The 20,538-nt window shown below is 48.4% G+C and overlaps 1 protein-coding gene and 1 long non-coding RNA gene across 3 annotated transcripts; one reads left to right on the top strand and one right to left on the bottom strand.

The window, feature by feature from the left end:
* Positions 1-1,234: 1,234 nt before the first annotated feature.
* On the top strand, positions 1,235-6,539 carry LOC147648674 (uncharacterized). Its single transcript, XR_015279984.1, has 3 exons — positions 1,235-1,322; positions 2,864-2,932; positions 6,451-6,539. It is a non-coding gene; the product is annotated as an uncharacterized LOC147648674 (long non-coding RNA).
* A 5,068-nt stretch (positions 6,540-11,607) lies between these two features.
* LOC111942162 (serine/threonine-protein kinase PAK 3-like) lies at positions 11,608-17,776 on the bottom strand. 2 transcript variants are annotated; one of them, XM_086866610.1, is made up of 4 exons: positions 16,104-16,245; positions 15,222-15,270; positions 12,594-12,703; positions 11,608-11,827 (listed from the first exon to the last, which is right to left on the bottom strand). In XM_086866610.1, exons 1-4 carry the CDS (start codon positions 16,157-16,159, stop codon positions 11,707-11,709), a joined length of 336 nt encoding a protein of 111 aa, XP_086722736.1. In that variant the 5' UTR covers positions 16,160-16,245; the 3' UTR covers positions 11,608-11,706. The 2 variants fall into 2 exon arrangements, 1 of the variants encoding a protein (XP_086722736.1); XR_015279974.1 differs by lacking the exons at positions 11,608-11,827; positions 12,594-12,703 and adding an exon at positions 17,351-17,776 and having other exon boundaries at positions 13,459-15,270; positions 16,104-16,941.
* Between the last annotated feature and the right edge of the window lie 2,762 nt (positions 17,777-20,538).

The following is a 20,538-nucleotide window of genomic DNA, read 5'->3' on the forward strand; positions in this document are numbered from 1 at the left end:
CCACCTTTTGGGAGTTTAAATCCTTCCGACTCAGGGTCCGAGGAATCTCCTTTATCCTGTGGTGCCTTTGTCTTTGCATCTTGTTTGTGTATTTCAGCTCCTTATCTCATCTTGCAGTCTGACCCTTTTTCCTGTTCTGGTGGATCAGGGTGTCAGGGTATGGTTTTTGTCAAACCCCCCTTTTAGTCAAGTATTTCTTCTCAATTCTTAATTTCTCTGTTTCAACACAACCCTTCATCCTGGCCCCAAAATCCCTGGGGATCCACATCCATCTCTGCATTCCCCTCTCTGAGATGCAGTTGATGAAGTGACACTCGAACTTCCCCATCTCCTGGGAAACGTCTGTGTGTGCAGGACACAGGTCCAGGAATGCCTCCCCAGTACCAAGTAGCCAAGAGCTCCGGGACAACTCCGACTCCACAACCCCAGTGCCCCACGGCCGCCATGGGACCCTTCTTCCCACGGTCCCAGTTCCTCTTTTTTACCCCTTTCTGTATTTCCCTCCTCCTTTCCCATAACTCTCCAGTCGCCAGCCAACATCTGTTTGGCGGTCCCACCTCCCCATTTCCCTTTTTCCCTTTCTCTCCCCACCGTTCCCACCGTGCCACTTCCCTTCCCTGCCCTCCCGCCCACCCAAGAGCTCCGCGCCCACAGCCTGGGGCACTTCCAGTGCCACCAGCAGGGCCCTGCCGGCACGGAGCCCCGGGTTCCCACAGAGCAGCTGCTCAGTTCACCTCCAGGCACTCCAGAGCTCGCCGCTGCAGTTTCTCTGAACTAAGGAAAGGGGAAAAAATGCTTTGTTTGCCTGGTCCAAGCAAGATTTTCAGCCAAACAGAAAACCACGGTGGTCAAAGAGAGCTGCAGAAAACCCGAGCAGCGAGGCTTCAAAATGCCTGCGCAGCGAACAAGGATCCTCTCACTGCCCTGGCCCCTCACATATCCTGTCCCAGGCTCCCAGGTTTAAAGATACAAGAACCATTCTTTGGGCACAAAGCAGAGGATCAGGGCATGTACCATCACAATAACTCACTCCAAGAGAACTGTATATACAATGATCACATGTATGTATCTATCTATAAAAGCATGGATACAGCAATATGCATGTAGGACAGGAGTGGAGAGGCTGAACAGACACCAGGGGAGATGTGGAATGTACAGACAGAGCAACCTCTCCAAGGGCTTTAACCTGATTCTCAGCTTTTCCATGTTTCAAAGGCTTTGACTGCTGGATTTGCAATTACTGAGATCTCACCGTGAAAAGCAGAGCAGCCTGGAACCAGACACGGCTGTTGGAGTCAAAGTCTGGACTTGGCACACCTCAGGTTTGAAACTATATTGAATAAAAGACTCCATTACCCACAACCTTTCCCAGACCATCCCTCCTCACACATAACAAAATGCAGTGGAATTCTTTCTAACGGGTAAAACATAAAGTAAAATGAACATTGAAAATGTTCCCCATAAAAACTCACATTGAGAAAATACAGAACAATGAAGTGTGTCTAGAAAAACCTGCTGTCATTTCTCAGGTATTTGGCTCAGTGTCAGTTCAGAGCCAGGCTCTGTCTCCCAGGTGCCCAAGTCCCCGGGCCAGCTCTGAGCAGCCTCTCCCAGCTTTCCAGCGCAGCTTTGCCCCGGTTCTGCCCCGGGCAGGCACTCGGTGTTTCCCCACAGGTGGTGCCCTTGCCCTGCTCAGCTCCCTGTGCCCTGCAAAGGCACGGAGGCTGCACTCGGTGCCCCTGGGTGCCACTGACCGAGGCAGGGATGAGCCCTGAGGCACAGGCAGAGCCCTGAGGGACACCCCCTGTCCCTGGGCTCCTGCGGGACACGGAGCCACTGCTCACAAGGCCCTGGCACGACCGGCTGGCCAATTCCTCCTGCCCTGAACAGCTCGGGCTGCAACCCCAGGGCTCTGCAGGCCGGGCTGGGGCTGTCAGCTGGGACCGTGGCCAAAGCCTCCCAGGGCTCTGGGCATGGCCAGGGCTACAAAGCCACAAGTCCAGGGCTGCTCCATGCCGGTTCCAGTCTGTCCCTCTGGGTTTGGGTGCCGGGTGTGGCCCTTTGTGACACGGGCACCTGTCAGGGCCCTTGGTGGTGCAGGACATTGTGGTGCTGTTGTGAATGAGAGAGTTTGAGATCTCTTAAAAATCAGTGGCAAGGCAATGAGCAAAAGTCAGATTTAATATTTGGCAACAAAACACAACAAGTTCCTTGGCAAGATTCACTCTACTGCCTACAGGACAGCTAAGGCACAGCAAGGGAAAACAAGCAACAACAAAACCAAACAAAAACCAGGCAACTAAAACAGACATGAACTGAGAATTCTCTAGGGGGATGTGGGTAAGTGTGTCATGTTTAGGTGCATGGGACAAAGGACAGTGAGGGCATGGATTAAAAGGAACACGGCCTAAAAGTTTGACAACACTGAACAGTGAAATGAATTGGGCAGGACTACAGATCATTCTTAGTGCCTTTATTTGAAGAAGCAGCTTGGGGAGGGGGGGGGTGGGGGAAGCAGTCACACACATCACCATTGCTCTCAGATTCCACGCAGAGGAGAAAAAGGTTGACTTTGCCACACAGCAGACTCAGAGCTTCCATCCTCATGAAAATCCACAGCAATACTTGACTTCTTTGACTCAGAGTCCAGGATGTCATCCTGGTCGAATTCCTTCGTGGTTATGTCAGCTCCTGGGAGGAAGTCAGGGCACTCCTCTGGGTCTTCCTCATTTGATGGCGCTGTTTTTATTTCTTCTTTTTAGTGTGGCTCATTGTCTTTGGGTTCTTATCAGTCTGTGTGCGTCCCATGAGTCTCTGGTCTCTCTCGTTTACATATAAGCCCTTATGTCATCCTCCTCCTCAGGGCTGGGGACCCCAATTTGGGAAGCAGCGGCGGTGATCTCCCGACGGGACAGGGACATAACAATGAAAGGTAAGTACAACCAATACATAACAAGAAAAGAATTAACAACCTGAACTTGAAACAGACAACCAGTCTACAACAAAACACTGACCAAGGTTTAGCACTCGCATTCGAGTTCTCTAAATTATTTCTCACAAGCAGCACTTTAACTTCTACTTTAATTTATAACTTAACTTATACCTCAGCCCTACAAATTCAACAGAGGAACAACACTGAACTTATACCTAACTTAACTTATAACTTAACAATCCAATAGAGGAATAATACTTAACTGCATTTAACCTGACTTATAGCTGTAACTTCCAAGTTGTACTTGGCAACTTAACAGAAAAACTTAGCTTATAACTTACGTTTAACAACTTAGCAAAAGAACAACACATAGCAGCATTTAAGTAAGTTCATAACTATAACTGAACCTTGCTTACAGGCCCAACTTTCCTATCCAAGGTACTTAGACACTTAAGAAAGCAGTATTTCTCCCAGATTTGCTATAGTATATGTGCAGGGGCACACACACAGTCACTGCAAGAGAGGTACCTGTGAAAAATTCCCCTCAGAGGTCAGTGGAATCCTCACTTCAGATGCTTTTGCATCTCCCACTGGGCGAAGGACTGGGCCTTGAGGAGTGAGGGTATGGGCTCCACTTGTAGGGTCTTTCTCCAGTGTAGATCTTGCGGTGATTGATGAGGTCGGAGCTCCCCCTGAAGCCCTTCCCTACTCCCACATTCCTAACAAAGAAAACAAGAAGAGAACCCGAAATATCAGGAGTTCCCAAGAAAGTTTGAATAAAACCCACATGAATATGCATGAGCCTCAGGAATTGAAGTGCGGAATAAAAGGAACCCTATAACTTGCAGAGTAGTTATAAGAGCAGGTATGAATTTATTCAGCGCTGAGGTGCATGGGGATATCTCCTCCAAAAAGCATGCACCCCTTTTTGATTTGGTTTTCTCTTTTTATCCTTTACAGACCAGGTTTACACGATATGCCTAATACATATTAATTTTCTAACCCCGCCTGTCTTCACTTCATATTACAATTAGCCCTGTGCCCCTTTCAGTCCTTTGGTCGCTTTTTTTTTTTTTCTTTGGAACTTTAAATGCGTTTCTTCCGGCTTAGGGTTCAAGGAATCTCCTTTTTCATGTGGTGCCTTTGTCTTTGCATCTTGTTTGTGCATTCCAGCTCCTTATCTCATCTTGCAGACTGACTCTTTTTCCTGTTCTTGTGGATTAGGGTGTCAGGGTATGGTTTTTGTCAGACACCCCTTTTAGTTAAGCATTTTGTCTTTGTTTCAGAATGATATAGCATAAAGACAACACAGTTTCAAATCTCCAGTGTGCTCTCTGGCTAACCAGCCAGAGACACCCCAGCACTGGATATTTTTGTCCCTTCTTTTATCCCCTATTAAACTTTTTAAAAATTCTAAAGCATGAAGCTTATTTTTCACAGCATGAATTTTCATTTCCTCCTAATTGCAATTGTAATTTACTGGGAAGGGATTTGATGGCTAAATGGGGAATGCAAATTAACATTGCAAAAGGTGATACAGAGGCTGGTTCTGTTGTACCTCTGTGTCAAATGTCTGGAAGAGCCTAGGCTGAAGTGAACCCACAAGTGTGGGCAGCCCCAGGGAAATTGGCAAAATTAGATATGGAACCTCTCCAAATTTCCCTAAAGCAACCAGGACAAGAGGTGTCGAAAAGCAATCCCCTGTTCCAAGGGAGGGAAGGAAGGGCTCACAGCCTGTCTGGGAGTCCTGCTCAAGGCACGGCTTGGGGAGCCAGGGATGGCTCCCTAGAATGCTCCTATCCTGCCAAAGAAGAAATCCAATGGAATCCACAGAATGCTGCAGGACCCAAGAATAAGAAATGAGATGATGAAACCGAGGCACCCCACACTCTCAGATCCTTACACCAGCCTAAACCAGGTGCCCTCCTCACACTGCTGCCATTCAGAACTTGATGCAAAAGATGCTTTCTGGGGATCTGCCCACTCACAGAGGATGCAAACACAATTCTGCCTTGGGCTGGCAACAAGAGCTAGAAGGGAAAATGCTCAAGACATGGACGGTCCTTCTGCAGGGATGCACGGAAGCACCGGCCTGATTGGGGCAAGCCTTGCAGGAAATATCAAAGGAATTGACCTCACCCCCAGGGACTGGCTTAATGCAGGATGTGGATGACTTGATCCAGTCAGGAGGACAAGGAGAAGAGGTAGAAGAAGCCGCTGTGCAATGCCTTAATTTTCAGGCTAAAAAGTACCTTTGAGTATTTGGGGAGGGAAAAAAAGTGCAAATAGTGGAGAAAAAGGCTAAATATTTGGGACATTTTTTGACTGAAAGTTTGTGGTGAATTGACCCAGAGAGGGTCCAGTGAATCTCAGAAGTAACATTAACTAGCTCTAAAACGAGCTATGACGATTTTTAGGATTATTAGGGAATTGCAGGACCTGAGGATTCTCTGCTCTTGCCAGAACATTGTATGACTTTTTATCCCCAGACAGCCACAGTGTTATGGTGTGGACATGATAAAGAGAACATGACTGCATTCAAATGACAGAGCTCCAGACTCAGGCTGGGAGAGATTTATGAGACATTCCCTGGACTGAGGGAGAAAATGTGGTTTTGGATGCGGTTTCAATGGCAGCAGAAGGGAAAAGAGTGACAAGACTCGCTATTGTTAAGGAAAGGGAATTAGACAAAGCACTGGTTACTGCCCCCATGGTCAGCTCAACCTGCCGAGCTGGGGGTGCTTGTAAGAGCCTGGCACTGAAATGCCCTGAGCAGGAAGGTTTAAATATCTTCTGCTGACACCAGGGCAGCTAACAGAGTGGTAAAAGCAATTCTGACTTCCTCAGCAATCACTGGATCAGTTATCAAGGGATTTCTAAAACAAATAATTCCAAGAAAAGGGGTTGTGGAAGCAACAGACTCAGACATAGAAATTTATTCTACAGGTGTAGTGGTTTGAATTTGCCAATTTGACTTTCCCGGACAGCACACCAAATAATGTGGTGCGTTTAGTGCTGGTTAAAACCACCAGCACACTTACTCATTTCTTGCTGTGAGATATGGATTAGGGGAAGGGCAAAACAGGCTTAAAACTTAAAAGATATAAAGAAACTTTATTAACAGGAATATTACAAGAATAAGAAGCATTAGAATAAAACCTCCAAAACACCTTTCCTCTCTCTGCCCAACTTCTTTTTCTTTCCCACCTGAAAGTAGAGACAAAACCTGGGATGTTAAATCAGTACTAACTATACAATAGTCTTTCATCAGTTCTTGTAGGGAGAGGACTTTTCTCTTGCCATGTCATGGAGGCTTCTCCACAAGAAACAGCTTTTTTGTAGCTGTTCATTCACACAAATAGCAGCTGCCTTGGAAAAGTTCTGCATTGTGAAATTCCTCCCATTTTCACAGCCCTACTACAGGTGTATCTATGGGCCATGAACTTATGGGGTATTATTTTAAGGATGAGTTGTTCAGAGGCAAAATTTCTTTCATCTGTCTCTGTGATCATCTCTAGGAACAGAGATTTTCTTCTCTCCCTGGGGACAAAGTCTTCATCACTCTCATCTCTCCCTCTCTGTTCAAGTTTCTTATGGGATCACAGCTACTTCAACATCTGCTTGGCCTCATCAATGGATGCCTCTGCTCACATCTACAGTTTGAATACGTCATCCCCTCATACTCTCTCATGAATTAAAGGAGATACTTCAGTATATCATTGTCCATCTCCATGGCCCTACCAAAAGAATTTTCAACCCAACATTAAGGCATATCCTCACATGCCATCTACAGCTTGACTCTTTCTTTACTGACCTCAGTGTTTTCACGTTGTCTTCCACATGTCCCCACTTTGTCCTTTTCTCTCCAGGGGAGAACCGTGGTCTGTAGGTCTCATCTGTGCACTGAAAGGGTTAAATCTTGTCAGGCCTGCAGATGGTCATAGGCCGTGGCCGCAGCAGTCATTATGATAGATTTCAGGCTGTGTTGAGCCCCTCCCTCTGTCTGTCAGCCGCTGGGAGCCATTGGTGTGGGCCAGGGGGGAGCATAGTGTTGGCAAGATGTCAGCAGCTGTGGCCCGGCCCAGAGCCCCCCGGCCTCCTGCTCCCGGCTTGCGAGACTGCTGGGGTCTGACCTGACCCCCCCAGGCCGCACAGGCCACACAAATGTCCCAGCGCTAAATCTAATGTTTCAGCTACCCAGGGATCAAGCTAGGGCGATTGTTGCCACCTGTCCCAATTGCCAGACGTATCAAGTTCCATCTGTTGGGAAGGTAGAATTAGAAAGAAATTATAAATATGATTTTGTAGCCAGAAAGGCTAAGGAAGAAATACAAATGATAGCACGGTTTGAATAATTCAAAGAAACCAACCGGGCTGGTATGCCAGAACACATTCTTTCCTGCAATAAAACCAAGCTGAGACCCCTCATCCCAGCCTTATAAGGAAAGGTCTGAAGGACCCTGAGATAACTAAAAATATGCAAAAATAGCGATTTCTATAGGTTGTACACAAATGTTACTATATTAGTATACTTAGAAAGATTGGTTAGTTAAGGAATAGAATATTCAAAGGTATAGGTTATATAAGTAGTGGTATAGAAGAGCTCGCTCTCTTTTCTCTCTTTTCTCTCTCTTTTCGCTCTCTCTTTTTTCTCTCTTGCTCTCTCTCTCTACCTCTCTACCCCACGCCCTGAAATAAACTTCTAACACTTAACTCGATTATAGAGGTCTTTGCCGTGTCTCTGACCGTCCCCAGAAAGCGTCTCCTACACCATCCATGAATTCCGGGGTTAATCCCTGAGGTCTCAACAGCTGCCAAATGTGGCAGATGCATGTAACCCACATTCCTTCATTCAGAAGAACAAAATATGTCCATATGTCCATAGACACATTCTCAAGTGCTGTGTTTGCCTCAGCCCACACGGGAGAGAATGCAAAGCACACCATCAGGCATTTTCTCCTTGCATTTGCCACCTTGGGAGTCCCACAACAAATAAAAACTGACAATGGCCCTGTTTACACCTCTCACAGACTGAGGGGCTTTTTCAATCAGTGGGGGGTAAAGCACACCACAGGCATATCTCACTCTTCCACAGGGCAGTCAGTTGTGGAAAGGACACATCAGACACTCAAGAGAGTCCTTGATCAACAGCGGGGAGGAACAGAGACCATCCGTTCCACTGAGAGTCTCTGCAAAGCTCTTTATGTCATCAATTTCCTAAATTGTTCATCCTCAGAGCCTGACCCACCCCATGATTTGGTACTTCTCCAATTCAACCCAAGCTAAGCTTACTGAGAAGCCCCATGTGTTGATCAAAGATCCAGAATCACAACAAACATCAGGACCTTTCCCACTGATTACCTGAGGAAGGGGGTATGCATGTGTGTCCACACCATCTGGTCCCAAATGGCTCCCAGGAAAAAATATAAACCCTTACTTGGGCCCCTTAAACACCACATCTGTGCCAGGCCATTCATGTCCTACTGAGACCCACACAGGTCCTCAAGAACAACAAGCCAATGCTGCCTGGCAATGGAGACCTTGCCGAAAATTGCCGCCACAGAAAACTGCTCCACTTATCACCAGATCTCAAACAAGATCAAGTTCTGCACTGGATCAGAGCTGAGACACTGCTGCGCCTGATAAGCAAAGTTCCTAAAACTCCCTTCCCCTCTCCCTTCCTTATCGCTCTCCTCCTCTTTCCTCTAAAACCTTTACCCATATGTTGTGGGGATTTGTGAGCCCCCTATCCAGGAAAGTTCTAAATCCCCTTGTAGGGATGCCACTATGATTTAATGGTTGAGGCCTCTCCTATAATGTCTCCCTGTTGATGATACATGTACGCCAGTTCTACCCTTCCCCCTGGCTTGTTGGCCAGCCTCTTTTCCCTCCCCCTGGGCGGTTCCTTCCCTGCCTCCTTTCCTCAGGCCTTCCCCTATCCCTAGAACCTTCTCTCATCCTTGGATCCCCATTGGTCCGAGTTCTCTAATCCCTCCCCTACCTCAGACTGATTGGCTTTGACACCCTGGACCCTCCTCTGTACCACTCTCTGGCCCTAACCTCATTGGTCACAGTTGCTCTCCACCCCCAGTACAAAACATGTTGCACAGTGCTGTTCTGGGCCCTTTGTCCCTGGACCCTTCACGAGTCAGAAGAAATAAACTCTCCTCCTGGAACCCATCCAAAGGCCCCTCTCAACTCTTTGCCACTGACTCCAATTGCATCTATCCTGCTATCCACTCAGCTGCGTGAGTGTCCGTGTGGGTGTGTGGCGCTGTCCGAAGCGGCTTTCCCAGAGATGCTTCTGGGAAGGTTGCGGTACTCTACCATCGACCCTGCGCCGCAACAATATGTTACCCTCTTTCGTAGATGCACTGAAATGCACCTTAATGCTGCTGGTGACTGGTCATGTGTCCCCTCTGCACAGAATGACCCCACCAGCAAATAACTACCTCAACCCCAATACCTGATCCTTTTATATAGTTTTTTAGAAAAATCGGGGATTGGATGGGGGAATTGACCTTGGAATTATCCCCCCTTCCTTCAAAACTAATCTTCTTTTGTTTAAAACCCTACTACAGACAGCCCAACTACCTGGTAGTATGGCGAACCAAATCCCCTTGAAGTTCTTTTGGATGTTCATTGGAACATCAGTTGTGGATACCTGGCTGGTAGCACAGCCCAAAGAAAATGTATGGATCACCCTCACAAAGACTCTTAAGCAAGACCGTGTGTGCCTGTCCATGGGCAGCACCACCAACCCTCTATCATCCTGCCTGGTAGGGGTTCCTTTGAAGCCCCACGAATATCCTTTCACAGGGAAAGATTCCAACCCGGTAGATACTTGGGACGAGTGGACAAGGATCTTGCCTCATGCACCAGAGGAACCCCAAGAATTGGAACTTCTGAGGTCCTCCCAGGCCACTTATTGTGTAAATTTTGACTATTGTCCAATAGGCAAGGCATGGCCTGCCTCTGAATATCATAGTGCAATCCAGACAAAGAAAAATGTTTTGCCCAGCAATAAAATTTATAATCAATTTAAGTGATGCAATTACACCAGCAGCACACAATCTGCCTCCTCTCGCCATCTCAAAATGCTACCCTGAGGAGTGTTCTTGATCTGTGGGGACAGAGTGTGAGCAGGAATCCCCTCCTGACTCCAGGGAGATCCCTTACACTTGGCCAGCTTACCATCCTAATTCCAAATGCAACCTTGATTTACGATTGGCCAAAAAGGAATGAATTGGCCCACCAAAAAAGAGAATTCACTCAATTGAATGAAAATTGTGATAGCCAAATCGAATATTGGTCTTACACAAAAAGGGTAGTGATGTTAGCTTTGTTACCTTTGGTAGCTGCTGCTAAAGCCCTTGGTGAGCTTTCTCATCTGGAGTGTTGGCTTGGTAAACAGGCCAATTTGACCTCTGCTGTATTAAGTGACCTTTTAGCGGATGAAGAGACTCCAAAACTGAGCTGCAATAGACTTCCTGCTCCTTGGCCATGTACACAGCTGTGAGGAGTTTGAAGGGCTGAGCTGCTTAAATCTATCGAGCCTCGGCAAAGGCATCCACGCCCATATCCAAAGACTCCAGAACATGGTTTGGGAACTCAAAACCGAGAAGGAACCCCAGTGGTTTGAAGACATCTTTGGAACTTAGGGACTCAAGGGTTGGGTTGGTTCTCTTCAGATATATTAAGGATATTATATTGTTATTGTTATTATTATTGTTATTATTATTATTAATAACAATAAGAAGAATTAATTATTACTAATAAATAATATGTATTATTTATAATTATTAAGAAATATCCTTTGGGTTTTTAGAATCATTTTCATTTTTCTGTGTATGTTCAGTTATTTCAAGAAATTACTTAGGTCTCTGGGAGAGGCTTTTTTATTAAATAAAGAAGGGGGAGTTGTGGGGGCCGAAAAGTGAGCCAATGAAGGCATTGTGGTACTCCCTTGGAGAGCCAATCTTTGAGCAAGATGCTTTTGCTCGTAATGAGAAAGTGTCCCACCCAGAGACCTTTGCAGTCTGTATGTTGATTTGTTGTATCTCATTGGTTTTCCCCCTGTCACTCTACCAAGTTACTTGTATCCTATTTGTTACTAGTTTCTTCCTGCCCCTCTCTTTCCCTATATAAACCCCAGTTTTCTCCCTGTTCAGGGAGCTGCTGTCCCTGGCTCCCTTCACAGAGGGCCCTGCACTCTGTGGATTGCCACACAGCGCTTCAGTCCCTCTCTCTGCATTGCCTGAGAGCTGCCGCTGAGCTGAGCTGAAAATCACTCACTGGGCTAGGGATGTGCCTGTGCCCCTGGGCTGTCTTTTTAAAGGCGCTTCTGCAGGGAGGTCACGGCCCCCCTACCATCTACTCCGCCATAGCGCCTCACTGTCGTTCTGATTGGGAACGGCGGTAAAGAACGACACGGACTCTCAAGGGAGTCACAACAGGAGAATCTCTCTAGTTTATTGCTCTAGGCTTGTCTTATAGACAGATATGTGGAAAATACAGAAAAGAAACTCTTATTGGTTAGCAAAGTGCTACATCACCATCATTGGTCAGGGGGGCTCACCACCCCCCTGACTTTCTCCTGCAAGGAAGATAAGGAATGGAAAACAACACCTGCAAGGCTGTTTTGTGTCCCTGAGGATTGTTTTTAAATCCTCCTATGAATTTTCTCAGGCTAGCTTCTCAAGCAGGACTGAGAGGCCATGGGCCTGCAGTTTCTGCAGCTCCCTGCAGCCTGTTCCAAAGCTAGCATCCATACCTCACCACCGACTGACAGCTGCCATCTCTCCTTCAGCCATGCATGTCTGTCTGACAACGTCCTGCAAAGTTCCTCCATCCATGTATTCCATCACCAGCCAGAGATCTCCATCAACAAGGAAGCTGGAAGAGGAGAACAATGGCACAGAGATGAATGTGCATTGCTCAATTCCCCCAGGGAAAAGCCTGGAGTGGAGTTTTGTTCCCAGGTCACTTGTCAATGAGGACAGACTCAGATGGAGAGACATTCCTGCCAGGCTGAACAGGCCTTGGAATCTGCCCAGGCTAAAGGAGAAGGAGGCACCTGGGAGAAAGGAGAGGCCTTAGATGGCAAGCAGGTGAAAAATGCACTTTAGCAACAGCCCAGCTCAATGTGGAACCACAACACTTGCCCCCAGCTGCTTCAGCATCTGAGCTCATCAGTTCCACCATTCCCTCTGGAACAAGGCAACACAACTTCCAGAGTTATCCAGGGGAGGAGGCCGTGCAGAACTTGGGGCAAAAGCAGTCAAATGCTTGGAAAACCTTGCACAAAGTCCCTTCAGAAATAGGCAAGGCCATTGAAAAATGGACAAATGAGGCATTTCTGGAAACAAGAACCTGGTCATCCAGGCACCTGCAGCAATGGGAAAGGGCTGGGAAGAAGCAGCCAAGGAAAATAATTTCTGCCATGGTTTATCAGCACTTGCTGTAAAACACAGCAAATGGGATCAACTTGAAGAAAAAAACCAAAGCAAAGCAACAAAAGCACATGGAAGGAGTGAACTGCCAGGCTGTTGTTCTGGGAAGATATGGCCGGGTCAGGCATTTTCAGAACAGGCTACAGACTGGGGATGCCAGGAAAGATGAACGCAGGGCCCGTGCACGGGAGAAGACCTGAAGCACTCACCTGTCCAGAGAGTTGACAATGTTGGGGTTCTTCTTGTCCTTCAGGACCACGACCTCATCCACAGCTCGTTCTCTGTTGTGCCCTCTGAGACTCATTTTCTTGATGGCCACCTGAAGGGACATTGCAGACCTTTAACTGGAGCAGTCTGTGGCAGGAGGCCACAGCAAACACGGAGCGAGTCTTTTTGGAGCGAGCGAGCCGGGCTGTGCCAAACTGCCTTGGGATGGGACACCAGAGCTCAGCAAGTGCCATTCCCACAGCCCATTGCTCTGCTCGCTGGGGCTGTTACAGGACTCATGGCCAGAGACATTTGGCTCTGTAAGCTCTGCAGAAATGCTCCTTCAGCTGTCAGCCTCAAAGCTCTAACAACATTCTCTGCACCTACAGTCTTCTCAAATGGCCTCAGCACTCTTAGGATTATTATTCCAACACATTTTGCAAGCAGGAGGTAATTCTGTTTCTGTGCACACAGAGCAAAACAGCTAGGAACCCTTTAGCAATTCTATGGCATTTGGCCATGATTTCAAATGTCCCTGCTCTGTTTGGGATAGCACAACAAAGCAAACGTGCACATCCATTGCTCAGATAATCCCGTCACAGCTGCCACTGACACCAGACACAACTGCAGGGTTTAGGGAAGAGCTTTGCTCTGGACATCCATCTTCTCATTTCTTTCCCTCTCTCTGTGCAAACAGGTGCAGTAGGGCTATATCTTGGTTTAGAAGACAGGTGTCTGTTAGGGAGGGCAGGAGCCTCCCTTGGAATGAAAAATGTAAAACCTCCTCCCTCCAAATTACTACAATTTTGAAATTAAGGGGCTCTCAAGTGTCGCTAAATGACATTAAATGATTCACACAAACACCTCTCAGTGTCAGAACAGAAAAGCAGCACCTTTATTCTCTGACTCTAGTATTTATAGATTCTCGACAATGACCAGGGATTGCATAATTAAGTTACCATCTTCCTAAGCACACTGTTCATGCGAAATGTCCATCAAAAGATGTTTCTTAGAAGGAATGTGATAAACAACTTATGTTTATAGAACTTTCATGGGAAAGTAACTAAAACTATGAAAACAATATCGGAAGGTTTTAATTTCCAGGGCAACACTCATGCAAAGATCTGGGGATAGGAACACAAGTTCTTCATTAGTATGTAAAACAATGAAAGAAACAACAATAACTATAGCATTAATAACAAAACAGAACCAAAGACCTTGTGACAACTTTCTCAGCTGATACAGGAAAGGATGGAGGAGAGGCTTTGCTTCACACATCCCCTGAGGGCACTGGATGCCAGTGCTCCTGCCGGACTCTGCGGAAACGCCCAGCTGGAATGGCAGAAATGAGTAGAAATCCCAGGCCAGAGGATGAGGTGTATTAAGCTCTGTGGCTGTGGCTGGCACTGCAGCAGTCCCAGCGGGACAGAGCGGGGTGCAGGGGGCCCACAGACGAAGAACAGAAGAAAAAGAAGTTCTGTCTGGGTCACGGCAAACTCCCTTCTCCCAGTAACTGCAGCTCTAATTGTGTCCTCCTCTGAAGCCCTAAGGAAAACCAGCTGCCCCTGACCTTCCTTCTTCCTGCCCCTCTTTCCCCTTGGACCTAGCCAAACTCTGTGTTTCTCAAGCACTCAGTAAGTACCATGTTACAGATACATAATATCATATTGGCTTTTCGCAAGTATTAAGATGAATGCTGTGTGTATAATGTTAAAATGGCTTTGCTGTAATAGTCGATACAGTATGTTTGAACTGTCAGCTTAGTTAGGATAACCTCCAGTGAAGAGATGATGGGGACCCTGCTGATTATCAACACTCACCATCTGTGGAAAGAAGGAGCCAAGACCCAAATTAAAAGGTGATAAGAAGAAGATTAAAACCACAAGCCAAGAAACACGCATGCTCTAAAAAGGTGGACCCAAGGAGTGGCCATGCTAAACACTTCCTGGAAGATGTAAAATAGTTAATAGAAAAGTTTGAATATGCATAAAGGTCTATGAATATGCATCAGGTTGATGTGACAGAAATTATATATAAAGGGTGTTCTCAAAACACCAGGTGTGCTTTTGGCAGAGTGCCATGCATCTGGCTATTTGAACCCTTTGCTTTATTGTTTTTGTCTCCTATTGTCTTTTTTTATTAAACATTTTAAAATTTACCAGGAAAGTGAACATTGTTTTTCACATACCAGCAATCAGGTTTCCCTGCAACTAATGGGTAAATATTCTATAGGTGAGAAGCAACAAAAGGTAGGACACCTAACACCCAACAGACTAAAATCCCAAACTGAGCCCAGTTTGGAAGGATGGAAAAAGTGTTCCTGTCTGAGGCTGGGATGAAGATAAATTGGGCCTCAGTCTCCAGCAGCTGATGCATTCACACTTTTAGACATGAAGACCAAGCCAGCGTGTCCTGCTCTGACAGACACCGCTGCCCTCCTTGCCTTCCTTTGGGCACTTGAGAAGGACCAAGTCTGTCCCAGCTGTGCTCTGCAGGCTGACCCTGCTCTGCCTTCAGAGGAGCAGCCTGTGCAGGAAAGCTCTGCTGGGCCCCACAGCTCCAGCCACAGCTCCCAGCAGAGGGGAAAGCCCTCGAGAGCTGCCAGACATGCTGGGCGTGTTGACACTGACCTTTCCTCCCGTGGCCCTGTCGAGTCCTTTGGAAACGGTTCCAAAAGCCCTGGAGACAAAACAGCAGAGAAGAAAGAAGCAGCGCTTTAGGCCCTGGCAGTGAAAGCCAGCCCAGACAGGAGATCTCTGCTGCCTGCAGCGTTCACCAAACACCTGAGTGCATCCACCCTTCAAACAACAGCACAGCAGCCACCAGCCCTCTGCCATGCAAGGTGTGCAAGAGAAAACTGAGGCCCAACATGAAGGAAAAGGCCTGGAGGAAATCCCAAATGTCCACACTGAATTCCTTCAGTTCAAAACCTGAGGCAGGGGGTGGGTGTCTGAAGAACTGGAAAAGAATGTATTTCATCCTTTATATATTTCCTGCCTGAGACCTGCAGGATCCCCAAGGGCCCTGCCAGCTGGCAGGTGATGCATTTTCCCCTCGAGTGCAGCAGCTCTGTGTCTGTTACTGAATGTCTGGGGTTTGCTACCTGTGCTGAAAAGAGCACTTCTTAGTTCATCTCTGGTTTCTGTTTCTAAACCATTATGTTGATAATCCTGACTGGTGGATAGTTTTTGAAACAAAATATTTGAAAGATATCTTCTTGAGAACTGTTTTCTGATGGTCATCACATGGTGAGTTGCTCTTTTAGGCCATCTAATTGCAGGGACAGAAGATCTTCCAGGTCCCGCTCCTTGCTGCAGACAGGACACTGCCAGCCTCAGGGGCCTTTGACGGTGCCTTCTGACCACAGTTACCAATTCTGATCAGCACTGAGAGACAGCAGCATCATACCCCAGTGTCTGAAGGTGTTTGGGGCTCTCCTGACTTCTCACTGGATCCTGCACCAGCAAAATACCTGGGCCCTGCTTGTGCAGAAGTAACTGCCTTGCGCTTACCCTTGGCCAATCTGCTCCAGTTCCAGGTATTTCTCGGCAGGCTCCCCCACGCTCATGGTGTTCCCTGAAAGAAACCAGGTGGAAGATGCTCCCTCTCAGATGAGAGCCAGAATGCAGCCCCACTCCCTGAGGCCGGGAGCCCCTTGCTCTCAGCTGGGGAAGGACAATAAATGACCCTGTGCCATTCAGCTGCAGAGCAACACTGGGTGCAGCTGATTCTGAGACACACACACACACACCCTGCTCTGGCACACAGGAACAGAGCAGACGTACTCAGCTGCATCAGGCTCCACTCCCCGCTCCCCTCTGGCTGCAGGGCTGTGCTGCTGTCAGAATGTTCAGCCCAGGATCCTGCAGCACAGGGAGCTTCAGTGTCCTCTTCAGGAGCAGAGGGAGGTTCCTCATCCTCTTCCCAAAGCAGTGCAGGTTCCCTCTCCTCTTCCCAAAGCACTACAGGTTCCTTGTCCTCTTTCCAAAATGCTGAAGGTTCTCTGTCCTCTTCCCAAAATGCTGCTGGTTCACCCTCCTCTTCCCAAGACACAGGATGTCCTCTGTCCTCATCCCACACTGGGATTTTGCCGTCATCCTCGTCCCATGCCATGGGAGCTTGGCCATTCTCATCCCACACCAGGGGACATCCACCGTCCTCGTCCCCCACCAGGAGATGTCCACTGTCCTTGTCACACACCGCGGGAGCCTCGCCATTGTATTCCCAAACCGCGGGGTGTTCGCCCTCGTCTCCCAGAACAGCGGGAAGTTCACTGCTCTCTTCCTCCTCTTTGGCCTCCTCTTTGCAAGCAGAGGGAGCCAGAGGAGGTGCTGATGCTGCTTTGGTGCCCTGTGGACAGACGGGAGCGTGAGGGATGGGAAGTTCTATCTCAGTTATCACCTTCTTTATCCTCAGCTACACATCCAGCTGCACTAAGCAGAAATAGGGTTCAGAGCTGTTCAAACTAACAATGGGCTAAAGACAACACTGCCACTTATTGTTGGGAATTCCATATTCCAGCATGGCTAAAGCCAGCAAGCAATCTTCTGCCTGCAAAACCAGTCCTGCAGCTCTTCAAAAGCTCTTCAGCAGAAACAGAGAAAACTGCCAGGGATCTCTTTGCTGCTGCTGCTGCTGCTGCTGCAAAGACACTGACAGGAACTTTCCTTCAGCCTCCCAGGCTGGCACTCGGCTGCCACACGCCGAGCTCACAACTTGCTGCACAATTCTGAACACCAAAGCTTCCTTTGCCACTCACCGAAGGAGGAGCTGCTCGGGATCCACGCGTGAGGTGCCCTGCAACGGGAGAGGGAACGTGAACCAGATGTTGTTAGGAAAAAACTGCCTGTGGTGGGAAATGAGCAAGACAAGCCCGAGAGAGCATTTTGCTTTCACAGCATCCCTCCAGGAGCCACAGGCCCTTCACACAGCAAGCAAGAGAGCAGCACAAAATACTGGGCTGTGTCAGCTCTTGGCTGGAGCAGCAAACGGAGGGAGTTCCAGGCTCCGCTGCCACAGACTCCCTGCTTGAGGGAACAGAACCCCCCCAGGCCTCATTGCAAATGCTGTGCACGCCCCGCTGGCTGCAGACACCCCCTTTTTCAGCTGCAGCTTGTCGTTCCGATTGGGAACGGCTTTAAAGAACGACAATGGACTCTCAAGGGAGTCACGACTGGAGAATTCCTAGTTTATTGCTTCAGCTCTGTCTTATAGACAGATACGTGGAAAGTACAGAAAGGAAACTCTTATTGGTTAACAAAGTACTACATCACTATCATTGGTCAGGGGCACTTTGCCCCCCCTGACTCTCTCCTGCAAGGAGAAACAAGAAGCTGCAAAACAACACCTGCAAGGCTGTTTAGTATCTCTGAGAATTGTTTTAATTCCTTCTCATGAATTTCTCAGGCTAGCCTTCAGTCAGGCCTGAGAGCTATGTGGCCTGTAATAACTACAGGCACAGATTTAGCATCCATAATTCACCTTTTTCGCTTAGGAAAAAAAATAAAAATGTACTGTGTTTGTAATTTTCTGTTGGGCCCTTCAGAAAAGGAACAAACACAGCACAAGAGGTTTCTTTTACTAGAAATTGGAATGGATGCTGATTTAGAATTAATTTAGAATTTTGGTTTATATTTTGGTATTTAGGATTTGTTCTCTTTTGCAAGGATTTGATGGTTGAGTCTAACATTTCTAATTCAGTGAATTAATACACACACTATACAAAACTATATACAACATTGTTAGTCTGTTCGAATTGACAGTCTAACATGTCAATAGAGTAGTTTGAAAGAATACCAAAGTGATAAAAACAATGCACAATGCAATTTATATGCAATTTGATCCCCTCTTCTTATCCCGCTTTTTTTTTTTTTTTTTTTTTTTTTTCAAATACAATTGAGGGATTTTTGAGGGATTTATAAATTTTTCATGGTTGCTGTTATTGTTCATCGGGTTTGAACAGTAGTTCATGAATTTCAGGAAGGTTTAGGGAATTTGAAGTTACTATCTCTTCACGGCTGTTTGTCAGTTCTGTAAACACAAAATTTAAAAGATACAAAGTGAGTGAGTAAATTTGGGTCCCGCAGGGACTGCAGGACTTTGGCGCGGCTCAGGCCGCTGGAGTTGACAGACTTCGTCGAGGCATCTCCTCGGGTCGATGCAGAAGGTCCCGGTGGAGAGGCCTGCCGCTGTCTTTCTTTCCCCCCGCCACCTTTATGGGTGCGGGGGGGCTGCTGCTAGAACTCAGATCGGGAGCGGAGCACGGCAAGCGCTCTCTTTCCCTCCCGCGCCTCCCTGCTGGAGCACGGGGGGACTGTGAGGGCGAGCCGTCCCGCGCACGCACGGGGAGAGCGAGGTCGCCGGCCCCCCCCGCCTGCGCTTTCTCGCTGGTGTTTCGGACGCACGGGGGGGGCGATGCTTGCCACGGGCCTGGCCCCGGCTTCAGATTTGGGTTTGAGTTCGGGTTTTTCGGGGTTTTCGCGGCTGGCGGCGGCGGGCAGGTACAGGGGGAAGGCGAGGTTGCTGTTTCCCCTCTCCCTGCCGCTCCTCTGCTGGCGGTCGGCCGGTGGCCGGCCGGACCCCGGCTGGTGGCGGCGGGCAGGCGCAGGGGGAACGCGGCCGCTGCCTCCCCTCCCCCCGCCTCGGCGGTGGCGGCCCGCCGTGTTCTGGATCCGCGCTCAGCCTCTCCGGCGGCGGTGGCCCGCGCGCCGGGCTCAGGGGAGCCGAGCGCCGACTCTCTCCCCCTCTCCCGCCGCGCTGACGGGCCGCAGCGGGGATGTCTGCGCTTTTGTTCGCGGCACAGAAGGAAGAAGCTCGGAGAGGGTGGAGGCGCTGGAGAAAGCAGGTTCTGCGGCGGCTGGCGGTGGCGCTTTTGGCGCCGGCGGAGGCTTTGCGGGTGGCACAGGCGGAGGCGGGCAGTCTCCCGTTGGCAAAGCCCGCGCGCCCAGCTCCGCGGATGGCGGCCGCTCAAACCTCTCAGGAGAGGGAGATCTCTGGGCTGCGGGTTGCTCTCGCTCGCCGCTAAAGTCCTCCGAGGGTCTGGGCAGAGCTAAAAGAGCACTATGCAGCTCATCCACGGTTTCATCTCCCGGTCCCTTATCTTGTACAAAGGAGGCACTCCCGGCATCAAAGTTTCTCATCCCGGTTTTACTGTCCTCAGACTGGCTCCGTTTCAGCGCTTTAAAAAGCACTCCCCAGGTGGCTGCTAGGCTACACACGCTGATATCTCCGTTCATGAATTTTGATCGTAAATGGTGCTCTATCGACAGCCAAAGTTCGAGATTAAAGGCATTGTCCATAGTTATATTAAAACCTTGCTCTTTAACCCACTGGAATAAAGCATGCATGGCATCTTCAGAAACACTGAGTCCCATGCGGGGCAGGGCATCCTGCCATGCAAGGTAGGCCAGCTGTTCATCAGCTGAAGTGCAGTCCTTCATTATGAGGACTTTATCTTGGCGGCTCTGCGAATGCAATTATGCACACGCTAACGGCTCAGACCCGGGGATTTTGAGCTCTGCTTCACCAAGACGGCCGTTCTAAACCCACTCACCGGCAGGCTCCACTATCCCATTGGTTTCCAGAACCAGCTTCCTCTTGGAAAGCCCGGGAGAATTCCACTTACCCCTCTAGGGGGAAGGGCTGGCTTTTTCCCCGCTCGCTGCTTACCCTCAGGGGATTAACAGATCACGTCGGTTGCTTTCTGACCTCAGGGGTCGGCTGCAGTTTATCTTGGGTTACCGGACCTCAGGGGTCGGTTCACATCACGTCGGGCGGTCACCAGATGTCGCTCCGATTGGGAACGGCTTTAAAGAACGACAATGGACTCTCAAGGGAGTCACGACTGGAGAATTCCTAGTTTATTGCTTCAGCTCTGTCTTATAGACAGATACGTGGAAAGTACAGAAAGGAAACTCTTATTGGTTAACAAAGTACTACATCACTATC

Source organism: Cyanistes caeruleus, chromosome 31 (genome assembly GCF_971803275.1).
Source record: "Cyanistes caeruleus chromosome 31, bCyaCae1.hap1.1, whole genome shotgun sequence".
In the NCBI taxonomy this organism is placed as follows: domain Eukaryota; kingdom Metazoa; phylum Chordata; class Aves; order Passeriformes; family Paridae; genus Cyanistes; species Cyanistes caeruleus.